The sequence below is a fragment of the Gekko japonicus genome, unplaced genomic scaffold (genome assembly GCF_001447785.1).
Source record: "Gekko japonicus isolate JY-2015 unplaced genomic scaffold, Gekko_japonicus_V1.1 scaffold990, whole genome shotgun sequence".
Classification (NCBI taxonomy): domain Eukaryota; kingdom Metazoa; phylum Chordata; class Lepidosauria; order Squamata; family Gekkonidae; genus Gekko; species Gekko japonicus.
In genome coordinates, this window is record NW_015175385.1 from 188,617 (window position 1) to 211,577 (window position 22,961).

A 22,961-nucleotide genomic window follows, 5' to 3' on the forward strand; every position below is an offset into this window, starting at 1 on the left:
TGACCTTCCCTTGCCTTCTTCTCCAGCTCACCCAGAACAACTGCAGGTGAGCCAGTGGGGGCCAGACAGGCCTCCCCCCCCCACACCCCCACACTGCTCTTAGCGGCTCGCCTGGAGCTGTTCCGGGTGGGCCCACTGAGGCTTCTCCCCAGACCCCCACTCTCAGTGGCTCACCTGGAGCTGCTCTGGGTGAGCCAGCCGACCTCCCCTTCCCTTCCCTTCCTCGCCAGCTCACTCAGAGCAACTCCCCCACTGGCTCACCTGCAGTTGCTCCAGGTGGGCCAGCCAGGCTTTTCTCTGCCCCTCACTTCTTTCAGCAGTTAACCTGAAGCTCGGTAGCAAGTTGCCCACCAAGGCCTTCCCTCCACTTTCCCACCTCACTCTTGGGTGGCGGGGGCTGGGTGAGCAGGAGGGCAGGGCCATCCAGGGCCCAATGGTGAGGGGGCAGGACAAATTCAGAAGGGGGTGTTGACCTTGTGAGCCCCCTGTGGCTATGGGACTTGGGGAGGGGTATTTCAGGGGTATTTTGGCCTCCCAGTCAGCCCCTGCTCCCTTTCCTCCTACCCTGGAGGGATGACACAGCAGGGCCAAGCACAGCGGGAACCACTGGGCAACTTGCTACCGTGCGATTTGCACAATTCACCCAGGTGCAGTGTTGGCAATAACTTGATGCCACATGGCCTGCCTGGTCCCAGTGGCAGCCTTCACACAAATTGCATGGTTTGGCTTGGCCCTGCATCGGCCACTACACAACTTACCTGAACTACTTACTACTGAATGATTTTGAAAGTTGGCCAGACTTTTCCCAGGGGGAGGGAAGGAGGAAAAGCAGAGAGCCAGTCTGGCATAGTGCCAAGTCCTAAGACTAGATCTAGAAGACCCAGGTTCAAATCCTCACTTTGCCATGGAAGCTTGCTGGGTGACCATGGCCAGTCCCTCTCAACTTAATTTACTTCACAGGGTTGCTGTGAAGATAAAATGGAGAAGAGGAGAATAATGTGAGCAGCTTGGGTCCCATTGGGAATAAGGGAGGGGTTTGGATTAAGTTAGAAATAAAGCTGAAGATTGGGGGCAGATACAAGAAAAGTTGGTTAGTGAGTGGGAAGGAGAGAAGCAAGCAGGGAAACTGAAGAGGATATAAGGGCTGCCAGGAGGAGAGAAATAGGAAATAGTGTGGGGGAAGGGAATATGGGGAAGATGAAGTGACCCCTGCAGATTCTTGTGGGTTCTCTGCTTGAATACTATATTTTATAGAAGCTCATTCCTAGAGTTTTGAAAGGAATAATGCTTAAAAACAAAACAGCATGTTCCAAATACTTGTTGAAGGTTCTTACGAAATGCATAGTGACTTTGCCCGGATGCAAGATAACAATCTTGGCAAAATTACAAGTGTGTGCTGATGCCCACATTGCATGTCTCTACAAATGTTCTAAAAAGGAAAAACACTTCCAGGTAGGTAGCCATTCCAGATCTATGCAAAGGTTTCTATGTAGATGTTGTGGCGGTAAGTAACAGATAGTTTTCACTATTTGCATTTCTATAGGAAAATGGACCTGGAAGAGCGAAAGCTAAAGCTTGTTCAGCTTGCCAATACTCATACAAACTTCTTTCCTAACTGGGAAAGAAAAAAAAATCAGGTGAATAAGCCAGAGTGAATTTTGCAGCTGAAGTTAGTTGAAAGAGCTGAGCTTTTGCAAAATGGTAAAAATCTGCAATGTCTCTGGGGCTGCTTTTGAATTTCTCATGTTTTGCTTCTGAATTGCTGTTTGGAGGTTTGGGTAACATCAAACTGTAAGTGTTTTTAAGCACTGTTTTCTTTTTCCTGCTTGTGACTGAAAGGCAAAACTTCAGTTTTTAGGAAAACTGATGATTTCCTCAGCTATGAGTAAGTTTCTGCAGTGCTCTGAACTATTCTGGGATCTTGAAGCCCTTATTTGTCCCTCTCTGGAACGCCTGTTTAGTGGGGAGGAACACAAGGACTTACCTAGGCAATGCTTGCTTTACACTTGAGTGTTCATGTGTAAACATTAACTAGCAAGAACCCCTGTGCTCCTGCTGCCCTGAACCAGAACTGGGTGTGCCAGAATTAAAAGAGAGAGACAGAGACGGCTGGAGTTTGAAGCATTCAGGTGGGTCAGTTTTGATTCCTTTCTGGTGATGTCTTTCAAATTTGGTTCCAAGGAATCTTGGGGATCCTGGTTCTAGATCAAAAGAGAAGGAATGGATATCTGTGTGTGAACTGTATGCTTGCTGAGGCTTCCTCATCCACATGCAGATGCAGGAAAGAGAGTATTCCAGAGCATGTCCTCTGTACATGCAGGACTCAGAGAATGGTGAGTCCTCACAGCCCTGTCGAGTACCCTTTTGTGAGCAAGAATGCCTGGTCTCGAGCATGTCTGGGTATCTCTGTACTGTGCAGGGGGTGTCTTGGCATACAGACCAACATGGGAAGTGGGAAGAAGCCAGAAATAGCTCAGCTCAGCTACTGTAGTGTCAAAGACGATTAGTGGGAATGAGTTCCCCTAAAATCGTAGTAGTCGAGCACGTTAGGTTATTGGCCTTAATGTGTGCGTAATCAAGTAAGGTCAGTGGAGTTCAGTTCCACCAGTGATGGCTGATACGTCTGTGAGCGTTTTAGTAAAGCTGAGTACTTTCCTGGTTTCTTCATCATCATATTTTTACAAGTGGCACTTGATAGTTCGTCTCTTGCCTTCTGCTCCTGACCCTGTCCTGAATCAGTTACTAGGTTGAAAACAGATAATTTTATTTTCCTTCTAAAGAAGAACTCCTTGCTCTAGGTGCCTTTGTCCTCTGTGATCCTGAGACAAACAATATTGTGTCTAATGATTCTCTTCTCTCCCCCATCCCCTTCTGCCAGCTGGCACCTGGGGCGGTTTTATAAGGAACAAAACAAAGAGCACGCACAAAAGACTTAACAATGGAAGGAAAAGAGACACTCTAAACAGGATCATGCAAAGGTGCTTTTATCAGTGTTAGGCATGGTGTTCCTTCCCCACAGTCTAGTAGTGTGCAGTCACAAACTTGCCTGTCTTCCTTGCTTTAGGCAGAGCACGAATCTTGGGTTCTAGCCTTTCGTGGTGGCTGGGAGAGAATGAGGATGCAAGACTCCTGACCTTTCTTCTGGAATATGTGCTTGGGCAATTGCCAAGCAGACAGGTGGGGGCTTCAGGGTCCTGTAAGGGTCTCATTGAACCTATAACTATGGATCATATGCCATATATCATAAACATTCCTATAAAGTTTCCTTGTCTGAGGTGTGGTTTTTATGGCCTAACTTTTTACCTGTGAGCCTGCTTGCCACCTAGGATCCTCCTAAAGCTGTCTCTTGATTGAGCTCTTTCTCTGAGCTGTCTTTTTGCCCACAGCATGAGCCGTTCTTTCTCAGTCGTAGGTCCAGCCTAATGAAGTATCATCTCCAAGGAGGTGCAGGAGCCCCCATGCTGTCTGCCTTCTGTAAGACATGTAAGGCAGGCGATGTGTGCCGTTAAAAGTAGTTGTTGTATATATCTTATTTAATAAACAGGGTATTTGTAGGGGAAATTGTGTTAAGTGTGTGTATGTGTGTTCTCTTATTTTAACTTTGTGAAGCTGCAGGTCAGGGTTGTTGCTTTTTTTTTGGTAAGTTGCTTTGTATTGCCATGGTTGATGGGAAAGGCAGAATAGAAATATAGCAAAAGCTATGTTATTCGGCACGTCATTATCCAGAATGATCAGTTAGCTGGCATCACCCAGAGGGCATGCTCATCCCATTCAGCCACCCCATCCCTGTGTCTTCAGGCATGCACCTGCTTCTGCCTCTCCGGCTGGCTAGCTTGATGTCATGAGCTGTTGCTGGGCTTGACAGCCCACACTCTCATCTTTGGTTGTCTCTTTCACTTTCAGCTTCCCTTGAGCTGCTTCTCCATGTCCCAGTGGTATTTGTCCTAGTGACCATACTTCTGCGGGCACATACTCCTCTCTCACAAGCCTCTTCGATGCTTCCAGATATTGCTGGGCTTCTGACAGCCAGTGATGCTTGTGGACATCATGCTGAGGTGTTGCCTTCCCCTTCAGTTTGCCTAAAGCTGTGTGGAACTAGCTCCTCCAGTGTGTTCCTGGGCAGCTGCTCTGCTTGTCTGACTACTGTGTAGGATGGCTCCATGGCTTGGGCAGAAGGAGGAGGGTCCCACCAGGTGTGAGGGCTATTCGCATGGCATTCTCTGTGGGGTGGGGCTTGATTGCTGTGGATTCCTCTTGATAAGAGTAGAGCAATAAGCGTGACTGTCCTTGATTACCCAGAAAACCCCATTCCCCCACCATGAGTGCCAGATAGCAAAGGTTTTACTGTATTTTACATTTTTTTTGCAGGGGTCATTTGATGATAATGTTGAATACTTGGGAGAGAGCAGTTAGTGTATTTACAGGTTAGAAATCACTGTTCTATTGCCCTCCTGCATCGGGGCCTGTGTTCCCATCTCTGAATCGGGGACTATGTGGTTGACTTTCAAAGGACCAGCTGTTCTTGGTATGAAGCAAGTTAATCTGCAAGAAGTGTAAAATTAATTTTATGATGTATGTTCAGTTGTGAGTAATGATTCAGACCTTCCCTCAAGGATTTAATTGGAGCCAGAGTTCATTGGGGACTGGCCTTTGATTCAAGGGATGACAATGTGAAGTAAAATACTTAACGTGGTGTGATTTATGGTACTCATAATGCTTGTAATTCTTGAAACTACCTTGTAAGGTAAATTGGTATTCTATACCCAGGGACTGAAACTGACAGGAAACGGCTCGCCTGTGGTCAAACTTCCTGACACAGCAGTAGCCATGTTTGCCTCATTATGACATCTGCAGGGTGTGTGGGTGGCCCAATTTAAATATGAGAAGTTCAGGCAGGAATGGCAGGGGATGACCATCCCATTCTATTTTCCTTCCCTGCTATATTTTGTCCCAGCTCCTGTTTTCTGCTGTGTGTCTCCCATACTGGCACATGAGGAGGAGGGGCTTCAGCGTCTCCCTTACCGTGGTGCTGTTCTACCATCTCAAAATGGCCCTGGGGGCTGTGATTTGCCCTTTGGGGAAAGTCTAGATGTATCCCTTGAGTACTGTGGTGCCCCTGACAAGACAGGTGGTGCTGTCCTGAAGCCATTTCAGATTGGGGAAACAGTGCTGGGTGAGAAGCTGATGTCCCTTATCCATGATCGTGATCCAAATTGGACCTGCATGTCCGTGGGAACTGAGTTCCCAGCATACACCTGATGACTGGAACCTGGAGTAAATCATAGCACGTTGTTAGTCTTTCCGTTGAGCCCTTCTGATTTACCAAGAGGTCTTTTTAAAAATGTTTATTTAACAATACACTTTGATAATTACAGTTGCATGAAGAATAAATACAAAATCTAGTAGAGAAAGTCACATAGGAAATTTAAACTATGGATACAGAAAAAACACCACAAATGTACATTTAAACTTTATCCTCTACTTGTCTAAGCTACCGCATAGCCTACCATTCATTGCATCCAATTAATCAGACATATTTCCAAATTATTTCTTTTACATGCTCTTTGACCACCAGGTCTTGCTGCTGTGCTACATCAGCTTGCATATGCTCGCCAATACTTCGGTTCAATGGAAATCTTCAAGCAGTACTGGCATTTAAAAAAAAAGATGCTCCTTTTGTGCAGGAGTACAGAAAGAGATCTCTCTCTCTCTCTCTCTGTCAGGTCTCTCCCCCCCCCCCTGCCCGGGGAAAGGTTTCCATAGCCAGGTCACTTTCCCAGCAAACAAAGCAGAAAAACCAGTTTTAGTGTTTCATTTGAGCTTGCAGCTGATGGGCCTCAGAATCTGCTTCAGAAGGTAATGGTCTTTCCTGTGCTGGTTGAGATAGTTTCCCTTCACACACGCAGGCAGGGATTGGTAAAGAGGTCTTCTGAGCAGTGTTTTTTCTTTAAGACACTTTCGAATGTGAAGCAAAAGGTCACAATAGATCTCCCTCTCTTCCCCTCTCCCACTTTAGAGTGGAACATTTTATGAAAGGTGGCGAGAAGGAGATATTGCGTCCCCTCGGGGTGTCTGGAACTCTGCTCTGCTAAGACTGGCCTTGCCCTGACCCACGTGGCTACATCAATCGTCAGATCTTAGACCATCAAGGAAGTCTATGGTTGCTTTGCAGAGGCAGCCACCTCTAGTCATCTCTTGCCTTGAAAAGCCCATGAGGGGTCTCCATAAGTCATCTCCGACTTGATGTCTCTTTACGCACACAAGACTAGCTCCTAATTATCTGAAAGGAAGACTCTGGGTTTTGTTTTTTCCAATATATGCTGTAAAGAAAATGGGTATGTGTCTTTGCATACAGGTTATGATTATGTTAGTAATAAAGGTTGTACACAAAAGGTTTATTACTATACATAACTATACTTTGTATGCAGATGTAAACACCGCTCGCTGTTTTCTTCTCTGCACATGTTGAAAAACCTGAGTCCTTCAGATGAAGGGGTTGCTACTGAATAGTACCGGGGGATGGGTAGGCATCTTACATTCAAGGTTGTCTTCCTTTGGGATAAATATAGTATTTGCAGAATGCCCCTCAATTGCCCTCAGAACTCATTTTAATCTTTTAATCTCAGGTCTCATTTTAATCTTTGTGCACACCACAGCACTTCTTATGGGAAATTGTGTCAATTTAGCCTTAGGTAGTTTACGTGGAGTGCTGCTTGCCCCTGGCTGCCTTGACATGGGAGAAATCATCAGTAAGGGAAACAAGATTGCCTAGAAGATCAAATGTTGCTCCATGCAGTGAGTGGTTTTTGCGTTGTTGTTAGCCACGGTGAATCTGGAGGAGCAACTATGCGGCTGAATTTGGTGCGCTTAATAGTAACTGATGGGGAACTCCTCACTAACCTGCTTAAACAAGGGTGCTACGGGTCAGTTTATGAAATCACTTTTCATGATGGAGCAAAGGTTCATCAGTGGCTATCAGCCACAAGATATAGATAGGAACTCTCAGTCTGGGGCAGGTGATGCGCTGTATTCTTGGTGCTGGGGGGGGGCAACAGTGGGTAGGCTTCTAGTGTCCTGGCTCCACTGCTGGAGATTGAGTTTCTAGACACTCTAAATGACTGTGCTATGGAGCAGATGGTCACGGAACCTACCAGGGGAGAGGCGATCCTTGATTTGGTCCTAAGTAACACTCAAGACCTGGTGAGAGATGTAAAAGTGATTGCACCGCTTGGAAACAGTGATCATAATGTTGTTGAGTTCATCATTTGTACAAATAGAGAATTGGCCAAAAAGACTCACACAACCATTTTTAACTTTAAAAGGGGTAATTTCTCTGATATGAGGGGACACGTGGGGAGGAAACTGAAAGGAAAAGTAGAAAAGGTCAAAACAATTGGGGAAGCTTGGGATCTATTTAAAACTACGATCCTAGAAGCTCAAAAAATATATATTCCGCAGGTTAGGAAAGGCACAAAAAGGTATAGGAAAAAGCCTGCATGGTTAACAAACAGAGTAATGGAGGCTGTAAAAAGTAAAAAGAATTCCTTTAAGCAGTGGAAAGCTAGTCACAGTGAGGCTGATAAAACGGAACACAGGCTATGGCAAATAAAATGCAAGTCTGAGGTCAGGCAGGCAAAAAGGGAATATGAGGAGCATATAGCAAAAAACGTAAAAACCAACAATAAAACTTTCTTCAAATACATTAGAAACAGGAAACCAGCCAGGGAGGCAGTGGGGCCCTTGGACGACCAAGGGGTAAAAGGAGTATTGAAGGATGATAGGGAAATGGCTGAGAAGCTAAATGCATTTTTTGCCTCCGTCTTCACTGTGGAAGATGAGAAGTGCTTGCCCACTCCAGAACCACTGATTTCAGGAGGGGTGTTGAAAGACCTGAGTCAGATTGAGGTGACGAGAGAGGAGGTCCTAAAACTGATAGACAACTTAAAAACTGAAAAATCACCAGGCCCAGATGGCATACATCCGAGAGTTCTGAAAGAACTCAAATGTGAACTTGTAGATCTCCTGACAAAGATATGTAATCTTTCCTTAAAATCTGCCTCCATTCCTGAGGATTGGAAGGTAGCTAATGTCACTCCCATCTTTAAAAAGGGTTCCAGAGGAGATCCGGGAAATTACAGGCCAGTCAGTCTGACGTCGATACCGGGTAAATTGGTGGAAACCATTATTAAGGAAAGAATTAGTAGGCACATAGATGAACAAAACCTATTGAGGCAGACTCAGCACGGTTTCTGTAAGGGAAGATCTTGTCTCACTAACCTGTTAGTGTTCTTTGAGGGGGTGAACAAACATGTGGACAAGGGGGATCCAATAGATATTATTTACCTTGACTTCCAGAAAGCTTTTGATAAAGTTCCTCATCAAAGGCTCCTAAGTAAGCTCAAAAATCATGGGATAGAAGGACAAGTCCTTTTATGGATCAAAAACTGGCTAGTTCATAGAAAACAGAGAGTGAGTGTAGGTGGGCAATTTTCTCAGTGGAGGGTGGTAAGCAGTGGGGTACCGCAGGGATCAGTACTTGGTCCACTGCTTTTTAACTTGTTCATTAATGATTTGGAGATGGGAGTAAGCAGTGAAGTGGCTAAATTTGCGGATGATACAAAGTTGTTCAGGGTGGTGAAAACCAGTGAGGATTGTGAGGCACTCCAAGGGGATCTGTCAAGGATGGGCGAGTGGGCGTCAACATGGCAAATGGGGTTCAATGTGGCCAAGTGCAAGGTGATGCACATTGGAGCCAAAAATCCTAAATATAAATACACATTGATGGGGTCTGAACTGGCAGAGACTGAGCAAGAGAGAGATCTTGGAGTTGTAGTGGATAACTCACTGAAAATGTCGAGACAGTGTGTGACTGCAATAAAGAAGGCCAATGCTATGCTGGGGATTATTAGGAAGGGTATTGAAAACAGATCAGCCAATATAATAATGCCCCTATATAAATCAATGGTGAGACCTCATTTGGAATACTGTGTGCAGTTCTGGGCACCACACCTTAAAAAGGATATTATAGCTTTGGAAAAAGTGCAGAAAAGGGCAACTCGAATGATAAAAGGGTTGGAACACTTTCCCTATGAGGAAAGGTTAAAGCGCTTAGGGCTCTTTAGCTTGGAGAAAAGACGACTGAGGGGTGACATGATCGAGGTTTATAAGATTATGCATGGGAAAGAGCAGGTAAAGAAAGAGGTACTTTTCTCCCTTTCTCACAATACAAGAACTCGTGGGCACTCCATGAAACTGCAGAGCGGTCGGGTTAGAACGGATAAAAGGAAGTACTTCTTCACCCAAAGAGTGATTAACACATGGAATTCACTGCCACAGGAAGTGGTGGGTGCTACAAGCATGGACGGCTTCAAAAGGGAATTAGATAAGCATATGGAGCAGAGGTCCATCAGTGGCTATTAGCCACAAGGTATAGCTAGGGGCTCTGGGGCAAGTGATGCTCTGTCTTCTTGGTGCTTGGGGGGGGGGGTCAACAGTGGGAGGGCTTCTAATGTCCTGGCCCCACTGCTGGACCTCCTGATGGCACTGGTATTTCTGGCCACTGTGTGACACAGAGTGTTGGACTGGATGGGCCTTTGGCCTGATCCAACATTGGCGTCTCTTATGTTCTTATGACCTCCTGATGGCACCTGGTATTTTTGGCCACTATGTGACAGTGTTGGGCTGGATGGGCCATTGGCCTGATCCAACATTTGCTTCTCTTATGTTCTTATGTAGCAAAGACTATCAACTCCCTTTGTTATCATTGCTTAGCACTTCCATAGTGTGATGAAGCATTAGTGCGATGTAGTGGTCAGTGTTGGTCTTGTATCTGGGAAACCCATGTTTAAATCTCTAATCAGCCCTGAAACTTAACCTACCTTGCAAGGTAGCTGTAAGGCTACAGAGCTGCTCTTGAAAAAGAGAAGGATACAAACATAATTTAAAGAAACTTAAATGGCAGTTCAGGAATGAAACTACCACACAGGACTAAAACAGACATTCTTACAAAGTTTGTTTACTCGTATTCTAAGACCAGAAAACTTCCATTCAAACAACTGCAAGAATAAACCTCTTGACACTTGTGTACTGCAACAGAGCGGGTAGCCCAGTTCACTCACCAGTTGTTTCATTGCCTTCGATATATGGCAGCTTAATCCTGTTGTGGTTTAGATAATCTGAACTAGACTGCATGGTGGTTTTCTTTGCCTCCCCCCCCCCATGCTAATTGGCAGATATTATAATGGAAAGCTTGCAGTGTCCTTCACAAGCAGTGACCTTAGTACTGACTTAAAGTAGCATTTATTTAGACTGCTTAACTGTAAAAGGTTTATTTATTTATTTTTTGGTATAGTCTTTAGGTTAGCTTGAGACGATTGTGCAGTAAAGGGCATTCAGAATAGGAGTCAGGCTGCCTGCCTGTTGCAAAAGGCTTAGGACAGTGGAGATAGGAAAGAAGAATAGTGGGGGAAGGGTGCGTGTCTGCCTTATCAATTATTCTAGGTCGAGATGTATTGGGTTATGTATTATCCCATTTGGTCTTTGCTGTTTCTCACAATAATAATTTTAAAATCCCAAGGTCTATATTATATGTCTAGGGCACCAAGGCACTTTCTCTTTTTTAAATAACAATTGCAGGAGGTCACTATACAGATGATGTCCATAATGCAGGGAGGTGGTTAGTCGTAAATCTTCTTCTACAACTGGCGAATAGGCAGCTTTTGAAGGCTACTATTCTGGTATGAATGCTCTACGTAAAGAATTGTATTCTTCCTTCCACCACCACCCCAGATACTGCTGCATTTCAGGATGGAGCCATCCCCTTTTAATAGAAGGCAATGGACTTCACATTCTGTGAGGATCACCGCCAAAGAGTTGTCTCTCGTCAACAAGAACAAGTCATTGGCTCTTGCAGAGAGGTTCTCGAGGTAAGTACTATGACTGTCTTCTCTGTGTGTTCTTACCGCTGTTATCAAGGAAGCGACTAACACCTGGCCATTCTCCAACAATCCCCAGTTACTGTGTTTTCAAAGTTGAAGTATCCTGCTGATGCCAAATAATAGCATTATTGCTTCATGTGTACATTCTTTAAGGAGTCCACCATCCTTAAAGCCTAGCTACATTTTGTTGTGAGGAAGCAGAAGATAGCTTTCCCAGCTATGTATGTTTGGGGGAGTTGGAAATTCCCTCCATGTCAAAATGTTGTTCTGATTTAGAAGACCCAGGCCTGATGCCCTGACCTGGATAGCCCAGCCTAGCCTCATCTTGTCATGTCCCAGAAGCTAAGCAGGATTGACCCCAGTTAGTACTTGGATGGGAGACCACCAAAGATGTCTAGGGTTCCTATGCAGAGGCAAGCAATGGCAAACCAACCGTGAGGGGTTGCTGTAAGTCGCCTGCAACTTGATAGCACTTGACACATGCAGGCCCAATGTCTGCTAGTGTTCACTTCCTTACTAAATCATGCCGGAGATTCACAGTGGTTTTCATTTGGATTCAAGGGAGACTGAGAGAGAGACTGAGTGTGCTTCCACATATGCTAAATAATGCCGTTTCAATCCACTTCAGTGACTATTTGCAAGTGGATTTTGCCATTTCACACAATAAAATCCAGTTGCAAAGTGCACTGAAAGTGGTTTGAAAGTGTGTTTTTAGTGTGTGTGAAAGTGCTCTCAGTGAGATCCTCCCAAGTATGACTAAGTCAGTGGGCAGTGCCCTACAATGCAGCAGGCACATGGGATTTTCCCACATTCACTTCCATCACTGCAGCAGCTCCCTGTGATGGCTAGAAAGGTCAGTCCCGGGGTTGCAGGATCCTTGCGTAGGAACAGCCATGAGGGATGGCAGGCTGGAGAGAAGAGGGACAAGGGAATGAAACGGTACCCTCCCCTTAGCAGCAACAGGAAGGAGGAGCAGTTTCAACTCACCCGTCTCACTTCAGCCCCTCCCACTGATGTGCTTCCAGTCCACATGGGTCCTGCTGTCATTGCCTTTGCCAACCAGCTCAGTGACTCAGGTTTGGAGTCCTCAGAGGAAGAGCCCGAGAAGCTGAGGAGGACCAACAGGACCAGGGAGAGCCTACAATGGCAAAGGCACCTGATGATAATGGTCCAGCAGCACCAGAGGCCACCAGACTGCTTGAGCCCACAAGGGAAGTCTCACCACTGGCCCTGAAATTGTCACCAGGCAGGACATGGACCCAGGCCCATAGACCTCAGGGGAGACTCTTACTCTGCGGGAATGGCAGTGGTAGAAGGCCCAGGCTGAGATAGCCCAAAGGAAGCTAATTGCTCGACTGGCTGCACACAGCCCCATCCCAGAGCCAGGCAGTGAGAACCATCAGTCTTTGCAAGATCCTGGCCAAAGCACAGTGCCGCCACAGGAGCTCAACACCTGCCAGCAGGGCAGCTGAGCCTGATGACTTCCCAGCCTATTTAGGCTAAGGCTTGGGAAAGCTGCCTTGCTGGATCAACCAGTCCACTAGACGCAAGCCTGTGTGCTAGCTCCAGTTCCTTGACTCCCGTTCCTGCTCCTTGCCTTCAGTTCCAGCTCCTGCCTCCCAGCACCTATGGATGCTCCCAAGCCTCGCTCTCTAGACCTGTGTGCACTGCTTCAGAGGACACCTGACGGGGCTGGCCTGTAGAGTGCAGAACACCTGCAGCTCCAGGACTGATTCCTCTGGGGGTCAGAAAGAGCCACAGCAATGCAGAGAGAGGCAGAAAAACTGTACCTTCCACATATAGGGTGGTAGGATTCTGCCCATTATAGTAGGAATCCTGTCACCTGTGCCTTGCCCCTGGATTGGCAAGGAACACAGTGTCTTTGAGGTAGAGCCCCCAGAGAAACAGAGCTACTGCAACAGACTACCCAACACTGCAGTTTGGTATATGGCAGAGGGACCCACACAGCTGTAACACAGGTCGTGTACTGATAGCAGGTTGAACATTCTACCTCTTGGACCAATCATTGTGCACAAACAGGGTTGTGAAGTGAATTTAATTAATAGGGTGTGCCTCCCTTGTGGTGATGCATCACAACGTGAGAGTTGCACTTTAAATAAGAGCTTTGTTGTGTTCCTTTTCACCGGAGAGGGCAAAGAACTTGGGGAACTTTGCCATGTTTTTGTTGAACTAGGAAAACAAACTAAATGGTAACTAGGGGAAGAAAGAGCCGTAGCTTGCCAAAAGTCTACCTTTTTAACTGCGCTTTCAGGAAATGCTTTGACTGGATTCCTGTGAGAGATAAAAGCTAAGGGGAAGAACAGAACTGAAGGGAACTGTCTGTTTGTAACCTGGCTTTCAGCAGTCTTAGCTGGTGCCAACACGGCAGTCCTTTCTCAGCTGCCCTATGTGGAACTGCCCTATGTGGAAATGCTCAATGTGGGGCAAGAGAGGCTGCTTCTCTGAATAGTGAAAGACCTCATGGCTTCTGGGACACAGCCATTGCAAAGGCCTAGTGTGGAGGTGCTCTTGCAAAGTGGTGCTACTTGTGTGTAACTTAGTCTCTGAGAAATAAAACCTGCCGCACCGTAGTTCAGTATGCGCTAGTAGGGAGGTGTACAGATGACTTCCCCCTTACCAGTAATGTGCAGATTATGTGTGTGTTTTGTTTAAAGTGTGCCAGAAAAGCTGTCTGGTAATCTGTTGGCCTCATTCTAGGAAGCATTTCCTAAAAGGAGGCTGAAAGAGCTCTAGTCAGCTTTCATGCAGGGTTCTCTGGGGAAACAACCTGGAACTTGACAACGGCTTTCCTATATTTGGAACAGAAGATGGGTGTGTGAGTTTCTTAACATTAGGGAAGGGGATGCATACTCTGTACGACTGTTCTTGATTATGGTTGTCTGTGGTACTGTACTGTAAAAGTCTAGATTATTTTTTACCACAATTGATGTTAGGATTGTGGATGTGTCAACTTTTAATTAAACAACTCTGTCCCGCAAATGCTTCTTTGAATGTCTCCAAATCCCTTAATGCTTGCTTGAATGTACCATAGCCTGAATTTCTACTCTGAGCTGTGAATGCTGCTTCTAGAGTTGCCAGCTTTGGGTTGGGAAATTCCTGGAGATTTAGCCTAGGGAAGTCAGACTTTAGAGACGGGAGGGAGCTCAATGGGGATGGGATTCCATACGGCTGCCCTCTGAAGCCGCCATTTCCCCCGGGGAACTGGTCTCGGTAGTCTGGAGATCTGTTATAATCCTCGAGGATGGCAACCAGAGCTGCAGCGCTAGCAGACTTCAGATGGCACCAGTTGATACTGTGGTGTTAACGGACCAACTTGTACTCATCTGCTATTGAGTATGACATTGTCCGGGAATACACATTCACAATACAGATCAAATATGGATGATCACTTGAACTAGTGTGTGTAGAGAGAAGGCTACTGTGATACATTATTGGGACTGGTTGGAAAAGGACATGAATTGCTGTTTTGAATTAAAGTTTCTTAGTGGGTAAGTTTTAAAAGATGATGCTGTTAAAGTGCTGCACTCAATTTGCCAGCAAATTTAGAAAATGCAACAGTGGCCACAGGATTGGAAAAGGTCAGTATACATTCCAATCCCAAAGAAGGGCAATGCCAAGGAATGTTCAAACCATCGCACAATTGCACTCACATCACACGCTAGCAAGGTCATGCTCAAGATCCTACAAGCTAGGCTTCAACAGTACGTGGATAGAGAACTGCCAGAAGTACAAGCTGGGTTTCAAAGAGGTAGAGGAACTAGAGATCAAAATGCCAACACTCGCTGGATTATGGAGAAAGCAAGAGAGTACCAGAAAAACATCTACTTCTGCTTCATTGACTATGCTAAAGCCTTTGACTGTGTGGATCACAACAAACTATGGCAGGTCCTTAAAGAGATGGGAGTACCAGACCACCTCACATGTCTCTTGAGAAACCTGTATAAGGGCCAAGAAGCAACAGTTAGAACCGGATATGGAACAACTGATTGGTTCAGCATAGGAAAAGGAGTACAACAAGGATGTATATTGTCACCTTGCTTATTTAATTTATATTCAGAGTACATCATGCGAAATGCTGGCATGGATGAATCAAGCGGGAATTAAGATTGCTGGGAAAAAGATCAACAACCTCAGATACGCAGATGATACCACTCTAATGGCAGAAAGTGAAGAGGACCTAAAGAGCCTCTTACACAGAGTGAAAGATTGGTCTTAAAGGTGCCACTGGACTCAAACTCTGGTCTGTTGCTTTAGACCAACACGGCTACCCATCTGAATCTGTCTCCAGTGAGTGAGGTCAGAGTGAACTCAGGCCAACTGGAATGTGGCTCACAGCTTGTCTCTTGGAGGTGAAGAGAGCTGTTGGGGCATGTGTTGGTCCTAACTACTCTGTGGGGAAAAAATTAAGTTACACTTAGCTGCATTAAGGCCGAGTGCTGAAGAATAGATTCTTTTGAACTATGGTGCTGGAGGAGACTCTTGAGAGTCCCTTGGACTGCAAGAAGATCAAATCAGTCAATCCTAAAAGAAATCAACCCTGACTGTTCCCTGGAAGGCCAGATAATGAAACTGAAGCTCAAATACTTTGGCCACCAAATGAGAAGGGAGCACTCACTGGAGAAGACCCTGATGCTGGGAAAGATTGAAGGTCAAAGAAGACGGGGACGGCAAAGGATGAGATGGTTAGACAGTGTCATCGATGCAACGGACATGAAATTGAGCAAACTTCAGAGGACGGCGGAAGACCGGAAGGCCTGGCGTGATCTGGTCCATGGGGTCGCGAAGAGTCGGACTCGACTATGCGACTGAACAAAAACAACAAGTGGGTAAGACTGAGTTGTGGACTTTTTCAGTGGGTTGACTTAAGCCCTGTTGCAGCCTTGGCCCATTCCATCTTAATATAGGGATAACAGTGGCCTGGCTTGTTTGTAAAGATTTCTGAGAAATGAGCCATTTGGGTAAAATGTGCTATAAACACACAGTAGGCAATATGTCTATATACTGTGTCTATATACCATGTGGGTTTTAAGGGTGCTAAGGAATCCTCCTATTGTACTCCAGTAGATTGCTTAACACCTCTTTCACAGTACTGTGAAAATTATCCTCTGTCATCAGTTCATTGTCATTGGTGACCTGAAGGAAACTATTAAAAGAATTGGCACAACAAGCCTGAACTATGCATTGTACCCTGTGATTTTTCTTTTTGCAAAGCCTGTGATACAGTCCCCCTTCCAAGCTGAAACTAGGGGTCGAACTACATGTTACAATTTGAAATGTGTAGTGTCTGGATTATCCCAACCTGTCTTTGACTGAGACAGATGTTGAATGCCGTGATTCAGACCCGTGATTCAGATTGAGACCTTGGTGTCAGGGAAGAAGGCGCTTCAGCCTCCCCTGTGCCATTTTCCTTACCTAAAATGACCCAAGAGATGTTGTGTGCCCCATTGGGAGGCTGCATGTGTATGGATGGACTACATGTATATCCACCTCACATGAGACAAATAACACTCCTGAGCCATTTGGGTTGGGGAAACAATGTAGAAGGATAAGTCTTGAAGCCCCTTCTCCCACTGCAGTCCTGGTCCAAAGGGCCCTTGCGCTTAGGAAATTAGTTCCTACAAGGGGCGGACCCGCGATACTCGCAGGGGGGGGAGGGACCTCCACACATGAGGCAGAGGAGGAAGCAGGAGGAGGAGGTAAGTCCCCCCCCATCCCGCCTGTTCCTCCCCCGTCTCCTCCACCCCCCGCTTGATCCCCCCCTTGGGGGGATTTAAGTATCCCCCCGGTATTTTTTCCGTGTTTTTAGATTTTTGTGCACACCTGGGGACTGCCCCAAGTGTGAACAAAAATCTCCCTCCCCCCCAGGTGCCCCCGATGCGCGGATTTAGGTATCCGCACGCAGGGGGCGCCTTTCGCTATTAGATATATAGATGCATCTGATTTCTGGTCTTCTCAGACCAAGTCAGTTTGGGGGAAACCCAGACACTACGTGTTCCAAGCTGTAACATGTAATTTGACCTTACTCCATGACCTGTGCAACTGGAATAGATACATTATCTCCCTCTCTGTCCTAAATCCCTTCCTTTTCTTATGTTCAGCTGTACATTGTAAGCTCCTCAGGACAGGTAACAGTTGCCTTGTATTCTGTAAAGTGCTGCAACAGTGATGGAATGATATGTGCGCCAACTTACTTCACTTTGTCGGTGCAGCCTTTTCTTCCCAGCTTCTCAACAGTTTCGCCTGATAGGCCTCCTCTCTTGTTGCGGAGCATCCCACCCATTTATTTTGCCATTGGGCTCTCCCGTCTTGGTATGGTTTACTTTCTAGTCGTGAACTTAGCCAGTGTTCAAAGCATTAGAAGAGCAGGGATGATAGGAAGGCAGGACACTGATCTCTGTCCAGGTGGATATATTCAAATCTGTATTCAGCTATGTAATTTACTTAAGAACATAAGAACATAAGAGACGCCAATTATGATCACTGTTCCCAAGCGGTGCAATCACTTTTACATCTCTCACCAGGTCTTGAGTGTTACTTAGGACCAAATCAAGGATCGCCTCTCCCCTGGTAGGTTCCGTGACCATCTGCTCCATAGCACAGTCATTTAGAGTGTCTAGAAACTCAATCTCTTTTTCTCGACTAGAACACATATTGACCCAATCAATGTGTGGGTAGTTAAAATCACCTATTACGACACAGTTTTTTTTGTCTAGCTGCTATCTTGAATTCATTCATCATTTTATAATCCTCCTCTATCTTTTGATCTGGTGGGCGATAACAAACTCCCAGTGTTAAGTTTCCTTTTGGCCCCCCTATTTCAACCCATAGAATTTCCAGAAGCGAATCCAATTCTCTTAGCCTCTCAGTTCTCTTAGACTCCCTGATCTCCTTGGATGAGGCAGGGTGCCAAATAAGAAATGGGAGATGCCAGCTGGGTTTTTTGTTGTTATTTGGGGGGGGGGTGTTGTTGCTATTGTATATTGTTGATTAAACTCTGATCTGAAATTGTTCTGTTTGAATGAATATGGAGTCAAGTTCATCATAATTACTATTTCAAAATCAATGTTGTATATAGACTCCCAGCACTGTGAGCCCCAAGTTAATGCTTGAAGGCACAGGAAGGATGTATCAGTTTTGCTGAAGCTAAGCAGGCCTGGGTCTGGTCAGTGTCTGGCTGGGAGACCTCCCTACTCAGCCAAGAAATTCAGCAGGCCATCTAGGATCCATCACTCTCATTCAGCCTAACCTACTTCACAGGGTTCTTAAGATAAAACTGGCTCAGAGAACCATAATTACCACCCTGAGTTCATTGGAGGAAGTATGCAATACTTTAAAAGGTAATGCAGCTACTAAAAAAATGCAAGAAGGTAATTGTCTGTTCTTACAGGTTTATGTACATTAGTCAGATTCATACAACTTTGTTAATGTGTCAAAACTGAAGTGATCCCTACCAACTCAAAGTGGATCATTTGCCCTTCTGAGTGGATCCTGTCTTGATCTGCTCTGTAATGTAACATATCTATGTCATGGGATACTGGAACTGCTGACCTCTCTTTGTAATAACTCTTCCCTCCCTTTACCCTTTTGCTGTTAAAAGCATTGGCGATATGTATATATTTGTGCATATAGAGGGTTAACATATTTTGAAAAGCAAAAAAGAGGACATATTTCCCGACGGACTACTTCAAACAAGTGATCACTATGACAAATCTCATTTTAAATATCCCTGCTATTTAAGCTGTGATAATTGCTAATAGCTGGGAATGTTCCGAACCTTCCAACCCCTCAAAAGGACATTTTCATAAGTTTTTTTTTAAAGGGCCCAAAAGATGAGGACGGACACCAAAAAAAGAGGACATCTGTTAATCCCAGCATATATAAATACAAATCTCACCTTTGAGCAATTGGTGATGTGGGCTCCATGTCAGTAATAACTGTGTTAGTTCGTAAGGTGCCATAAAAGACCTTGTGTTTTGGTTGCATCAGACTAACACAGCTACCTCCTCTAGAATTTGAGATAAAAATGTGGTGATTATTAAAAACAGAGATAATCTTGCCAAAGAAGAACCTCAGTATTCAACTCCAGACTTAAATATTCGCTGTAACAACTAGACTGGTGGTGTGACTGCTGCTCTGTAGTGCCTGTAGTATCCTAGCTGCTGCTTCTAACTACATATATCCTTGCAAACAACCCTATGACCCTGGGAACTGGCTTCAGTGACATTCTGATCATTTTTGGCCCTATGAAGAGCACTTTAATATTAATGTCTTAGAAGTGGGAAATAGAGGCTGAGAAACTGGGATGTATAGGATATAACAAACAAAGAAATTAACAGAATAAGAGAAATGTACATTTCCTTCAATTCAAGCTTGTTGTTGCAGCAATTATATTTGTCCCCATCTTTTTTGTGTGTGATGAAGAAGAGGCCCAGTGTCCAAACTCATGTCCTAGTGATGTGCGTTATCCATGCGCAGTAAACCTAATTCTGATTCTCAGGCAGCTGAATTACAAATTTCCCACTGATTTTCTCCAGTTGCAAAGTGTTTCCTATGTTTACATGTGCCACCTGGAGGCTGGTAGAATTGGACTAGTAGAAAGGAATGTAATTGATTGATTTGAATGGTAATGTGTGGGTGGAGCTAGACTAGCAACAAAGTACATGCTCTGCGTGTTGAGGGGCTGATTCTAAATCCATGGCATCTCCAGCTGGTATGGATTTCTCTCATCCTAACACCCTGGAAGTTCTTAACAATTGCTGGTCAGTAGCCATTGTTGAACTATGTGGAATGATGGCCTGATATAGTATAAGACAGATTCATGGATGTCCTTTATGTGTGCCATGTAAAATTTAAAGTGGGTGTGTTACAACATAGGACAAGGGAAAAGATGAGAGAACAGGAGCTTCATGATTTTGTTATGGTGTTCTTCAGTGTAGGCTGATTCTCCATAGGTTTATTTGGGTCCCCTGATAGGGAAGATGGGCCATTCCAGAAAGGACAGGATCCTGAAGCATATGGAAGCTTCCACTGCACTAGTCAAGAGCTGGGTAGGTTGAATACCCCCTCAGAGAGAACCCTTGCAGTTCCACATTGAAGTGACTACATCATCAGTGACCCTGCATTCTAATTCAAATTTGATTTGTGACGAAGGGAAGAGTTCTTGCATTATTCTCTAATGTCTCCCTGTTTGTGATTTTAGGAGAGGTCAAAGATTTTTTGTTCTACTCCTTTTCTGATGCTACTGTTGGATTAGTATCCCTGTCTATAAAACTTGTGTACAGCATCAGATAACGTGTGTGTAACAGTGACATGTAAGGATCACCCGAGTGGTAGGTGCCAGAAGGTGCGCAGTGTTCCCTCTAAGCTGAGTTAGTGTGAGGTAGCTCCCAGTTTTTTAGCCTCCTGCTCACAGATTTTTGTCTTAGCTCAGGAAGGATGGCTCCAGAGCAAACTAATTTATGCAGTAGCCAAATCGCTCACTCACAACTTTAATGCCAGTAGCTCACAAAGTAGATTTTTTGTTCACAAGACTCCATAGCTTAGAGGGAGCATTGGATGGTGGAATACATTTAGGAGGAGGGCTTGAGTTCAGAAAGTTCAAGAGAAACTTGCCCAGTCTCTTGCCTTAAAAGTCTACATAATGGTCTACATAATGAAAGAACAATTAGTAGTAGAATACATAGGAGGAGGCTGCTAAAGATATTAAGTGTGTAATGCAAAGGAAAGGGTATCTGATAAATATTAGTCCATGGATGTGACAACTAGGCCTATTCAAGAGCTGTTGACTGATGTTTCCTCAGGTCTGTTAATATTTCACTGACTGGCTTACATTTACAAGTACAGTAGTGAAATAACTTTGTTAATACTGGATGTCTTAACAATTATGTTAAGTTTCACAAGGGACTTGGTCTTCTCTTCTAAGCTAGTTGCTCTCTCACTTAATTGATTGTAAATAACTTTTTAAATACCTTGGTAGGTGACTCTTGCCTCCTCTCTTTGCTCATCTCCCAAACAGCCTTGTCGATCATTCTGAACATCCAGTTTCTTGAAAGACTTGCAAACTTTGTGTGTGCCTCAATCTGAGATTCAGAAATTGTGTTTTTTCCCCCTTCCCAAAGGTACCAAAAGGCAGCTGAGGAAGCAACTGCAGAGAAAAAAAGAAGTGTAAGTATTTTAGTATTTTTAAAAATGCATAAAGTTCTCAGTTTCTGTATCTCCCCCAGTGGCAGCTCTTAAGGACAGCTGAACAGTTTGTTTTCTCTCTGTCTGTCCCTTCATCTAACATCGACTGGGAAATTTTCCGTACATGCTGTTGTTTGCCTTCTTGTCCAGATCTAGCTCTGACCCACTTTCTAGTCCCTTCAGGGGTTGACTGAAGCACAAGGAAGTCAAGTGACTTTCCTGAGGTCATGCATTGACTCACTATATTGGCTGGGTTTTCAGAAACTAAAGTGCTCCCAGCTCCCAATTCCTCTGTCCTAACCTCAAAACATGAATAGCTCTATCTGTGCTTCAGAGTAAAGGTAGCTGTTCAGATTCTGGGCCTCTCCTTCATTCATTCCAAAGCTTTGAAGTTTAAATGGATGCTGTTGACAAATCTTACCTGCTGCCTGCACTCTTCAATAGAGGTTCCGATCACACACACACTAAACAATGCACTTTCAATCCCCTTTCAGTGCACTTTCCAACTGGATTTTACTGTGTGAACTGGCAAAATTCAGTTTGAAAGTGCATTGAAAGTGGATTGAAAGTGCATTGTTTAGTGTGTGTGATTGCAGCCATAAAGCGCACTTTGGGAAATAGGGCTAAAACTGGTTCCTTTTTGTAACACCATGTTTCTGAAATGGCCCGTGTGCAAACCTGAGATCTGTATTCCTCAACTTTCCAAAATAATCTTTGGGCCATACCAAATCATGCACTGTCCACTGGCACAGAGAGGCTTCTTTACAAAATGCTGTAGCATCTTGTTCAGCCCAAGCCTTTGTCTTTATGCAAGGCACTTGCGGTCTTTGATCTTCCACCTCCAAATTTTACAATATAGTTGCAGGTAAGAATTAGTGTATCAATTTGCTGACCCTAGGATCTGTACTCCTAATGAACAGAATCCTGTTCAAGGGACTCAGGAGTTTTGCCTTGTCAAAAACGGATGACAAATTCACAACTTCATTTATTTTGCAAACCTGAAATATCCTCTACATTTTTGTAAGTTTGTTAAACAATATTTAAAATGATGGTTCCCATTCTAAAGTTTTGAAACGTAAAATACAAGCAACTCTTGATCCACTGCATTATCCTGCAGCTTTAGTACATGTCTTGAGGTTGAAGAAGGGTTTCACCTTTATAGGTGGGATGATTGTGTTGTGTCTGACAGCACACTTGGGCTTAAAGAATTCTTGCAACACCTACTCTGGTGCACCAATGTTCCCACATTCTGGCTGTGGTAGTCCTGATAAATGGCTGGAAGCCTTTGATGCTGTTGGGCATCTGAAATCCCACACATGAGCACTTTGTATGAAAAGTAAGCTTTGGGTTAATCACAGTGCTTGGAAACTTGTGAAGGGGACAGTCTACTAGTAGACTGTGTAATTTGGGGCCAACCAAGGCTTGTTTAAGGAAGCATGCCCCAATTTCCTTACATAGGATGCCCTCGAGACAACAAACATGAGGGTACCTTAACCTAAAACAAAGACTCGTTGGACCTTATGCTAGAGTATCTCTTTGGGGATAGTTTCCAGCCAGTTCAAGTGATTCTTTGTGGAGCAGAGGCATGCAAAGTTCAGTTCCATATTCTGATTGTTTCTGTACCTCTGTAGGATAAGGAACTAGTTTCCTACTCATCTCACAGACAGGGAACCATTCTTGTTCCATTACTGCAGTTGGCCCAAGCAAATCCCCAATTCTGACCACATTTGATTGAATGGACTTGGAATGAGTTACTCCAGTGGAGTAATAGGACTCCCTCCTTTTTGACTTTATTTTATTTAGAAAATTTAGATGCTGCTT

At 44.7% G+C, this 22,961-nt stretch overlaps 1 protein-coding gene across 3 annotated transcripts in view; it reads left to right on the forward strand.

The window, feature by feature from the left end:
- The window catches only part of LIMA1 (LIM domain and actin binding 1), a 78,004-nt gene that overhangs the window by 11,479 nt on the left and 43,564 nt on the right, over window positions 1-22,961 (forward strand). For 2 of the 3 annotated variants that reach the window (XM_015425629.1, XM_015425630.1), the window contains exons 2-3: window positions 10,789-10,925; window positions 21,077-21,122. In XM_015425629.1, the coding sequence (XP_015281115.1) occupies window positions 10,807-10,925; window positions 21,077-21,122 (165 nt within the window). In that variant the 5' untranslated portion in view covers window positions 10,789-10,806. Of the gene's footprint in view, window positions 1-1,482; window positions 1,505-10,788; window positions 10,926-21,076; window positions 21,123-22,961 lie in introns of those variants that run through there. The other variant, XM_015425631.1, reaches the window with a different exon arrangement.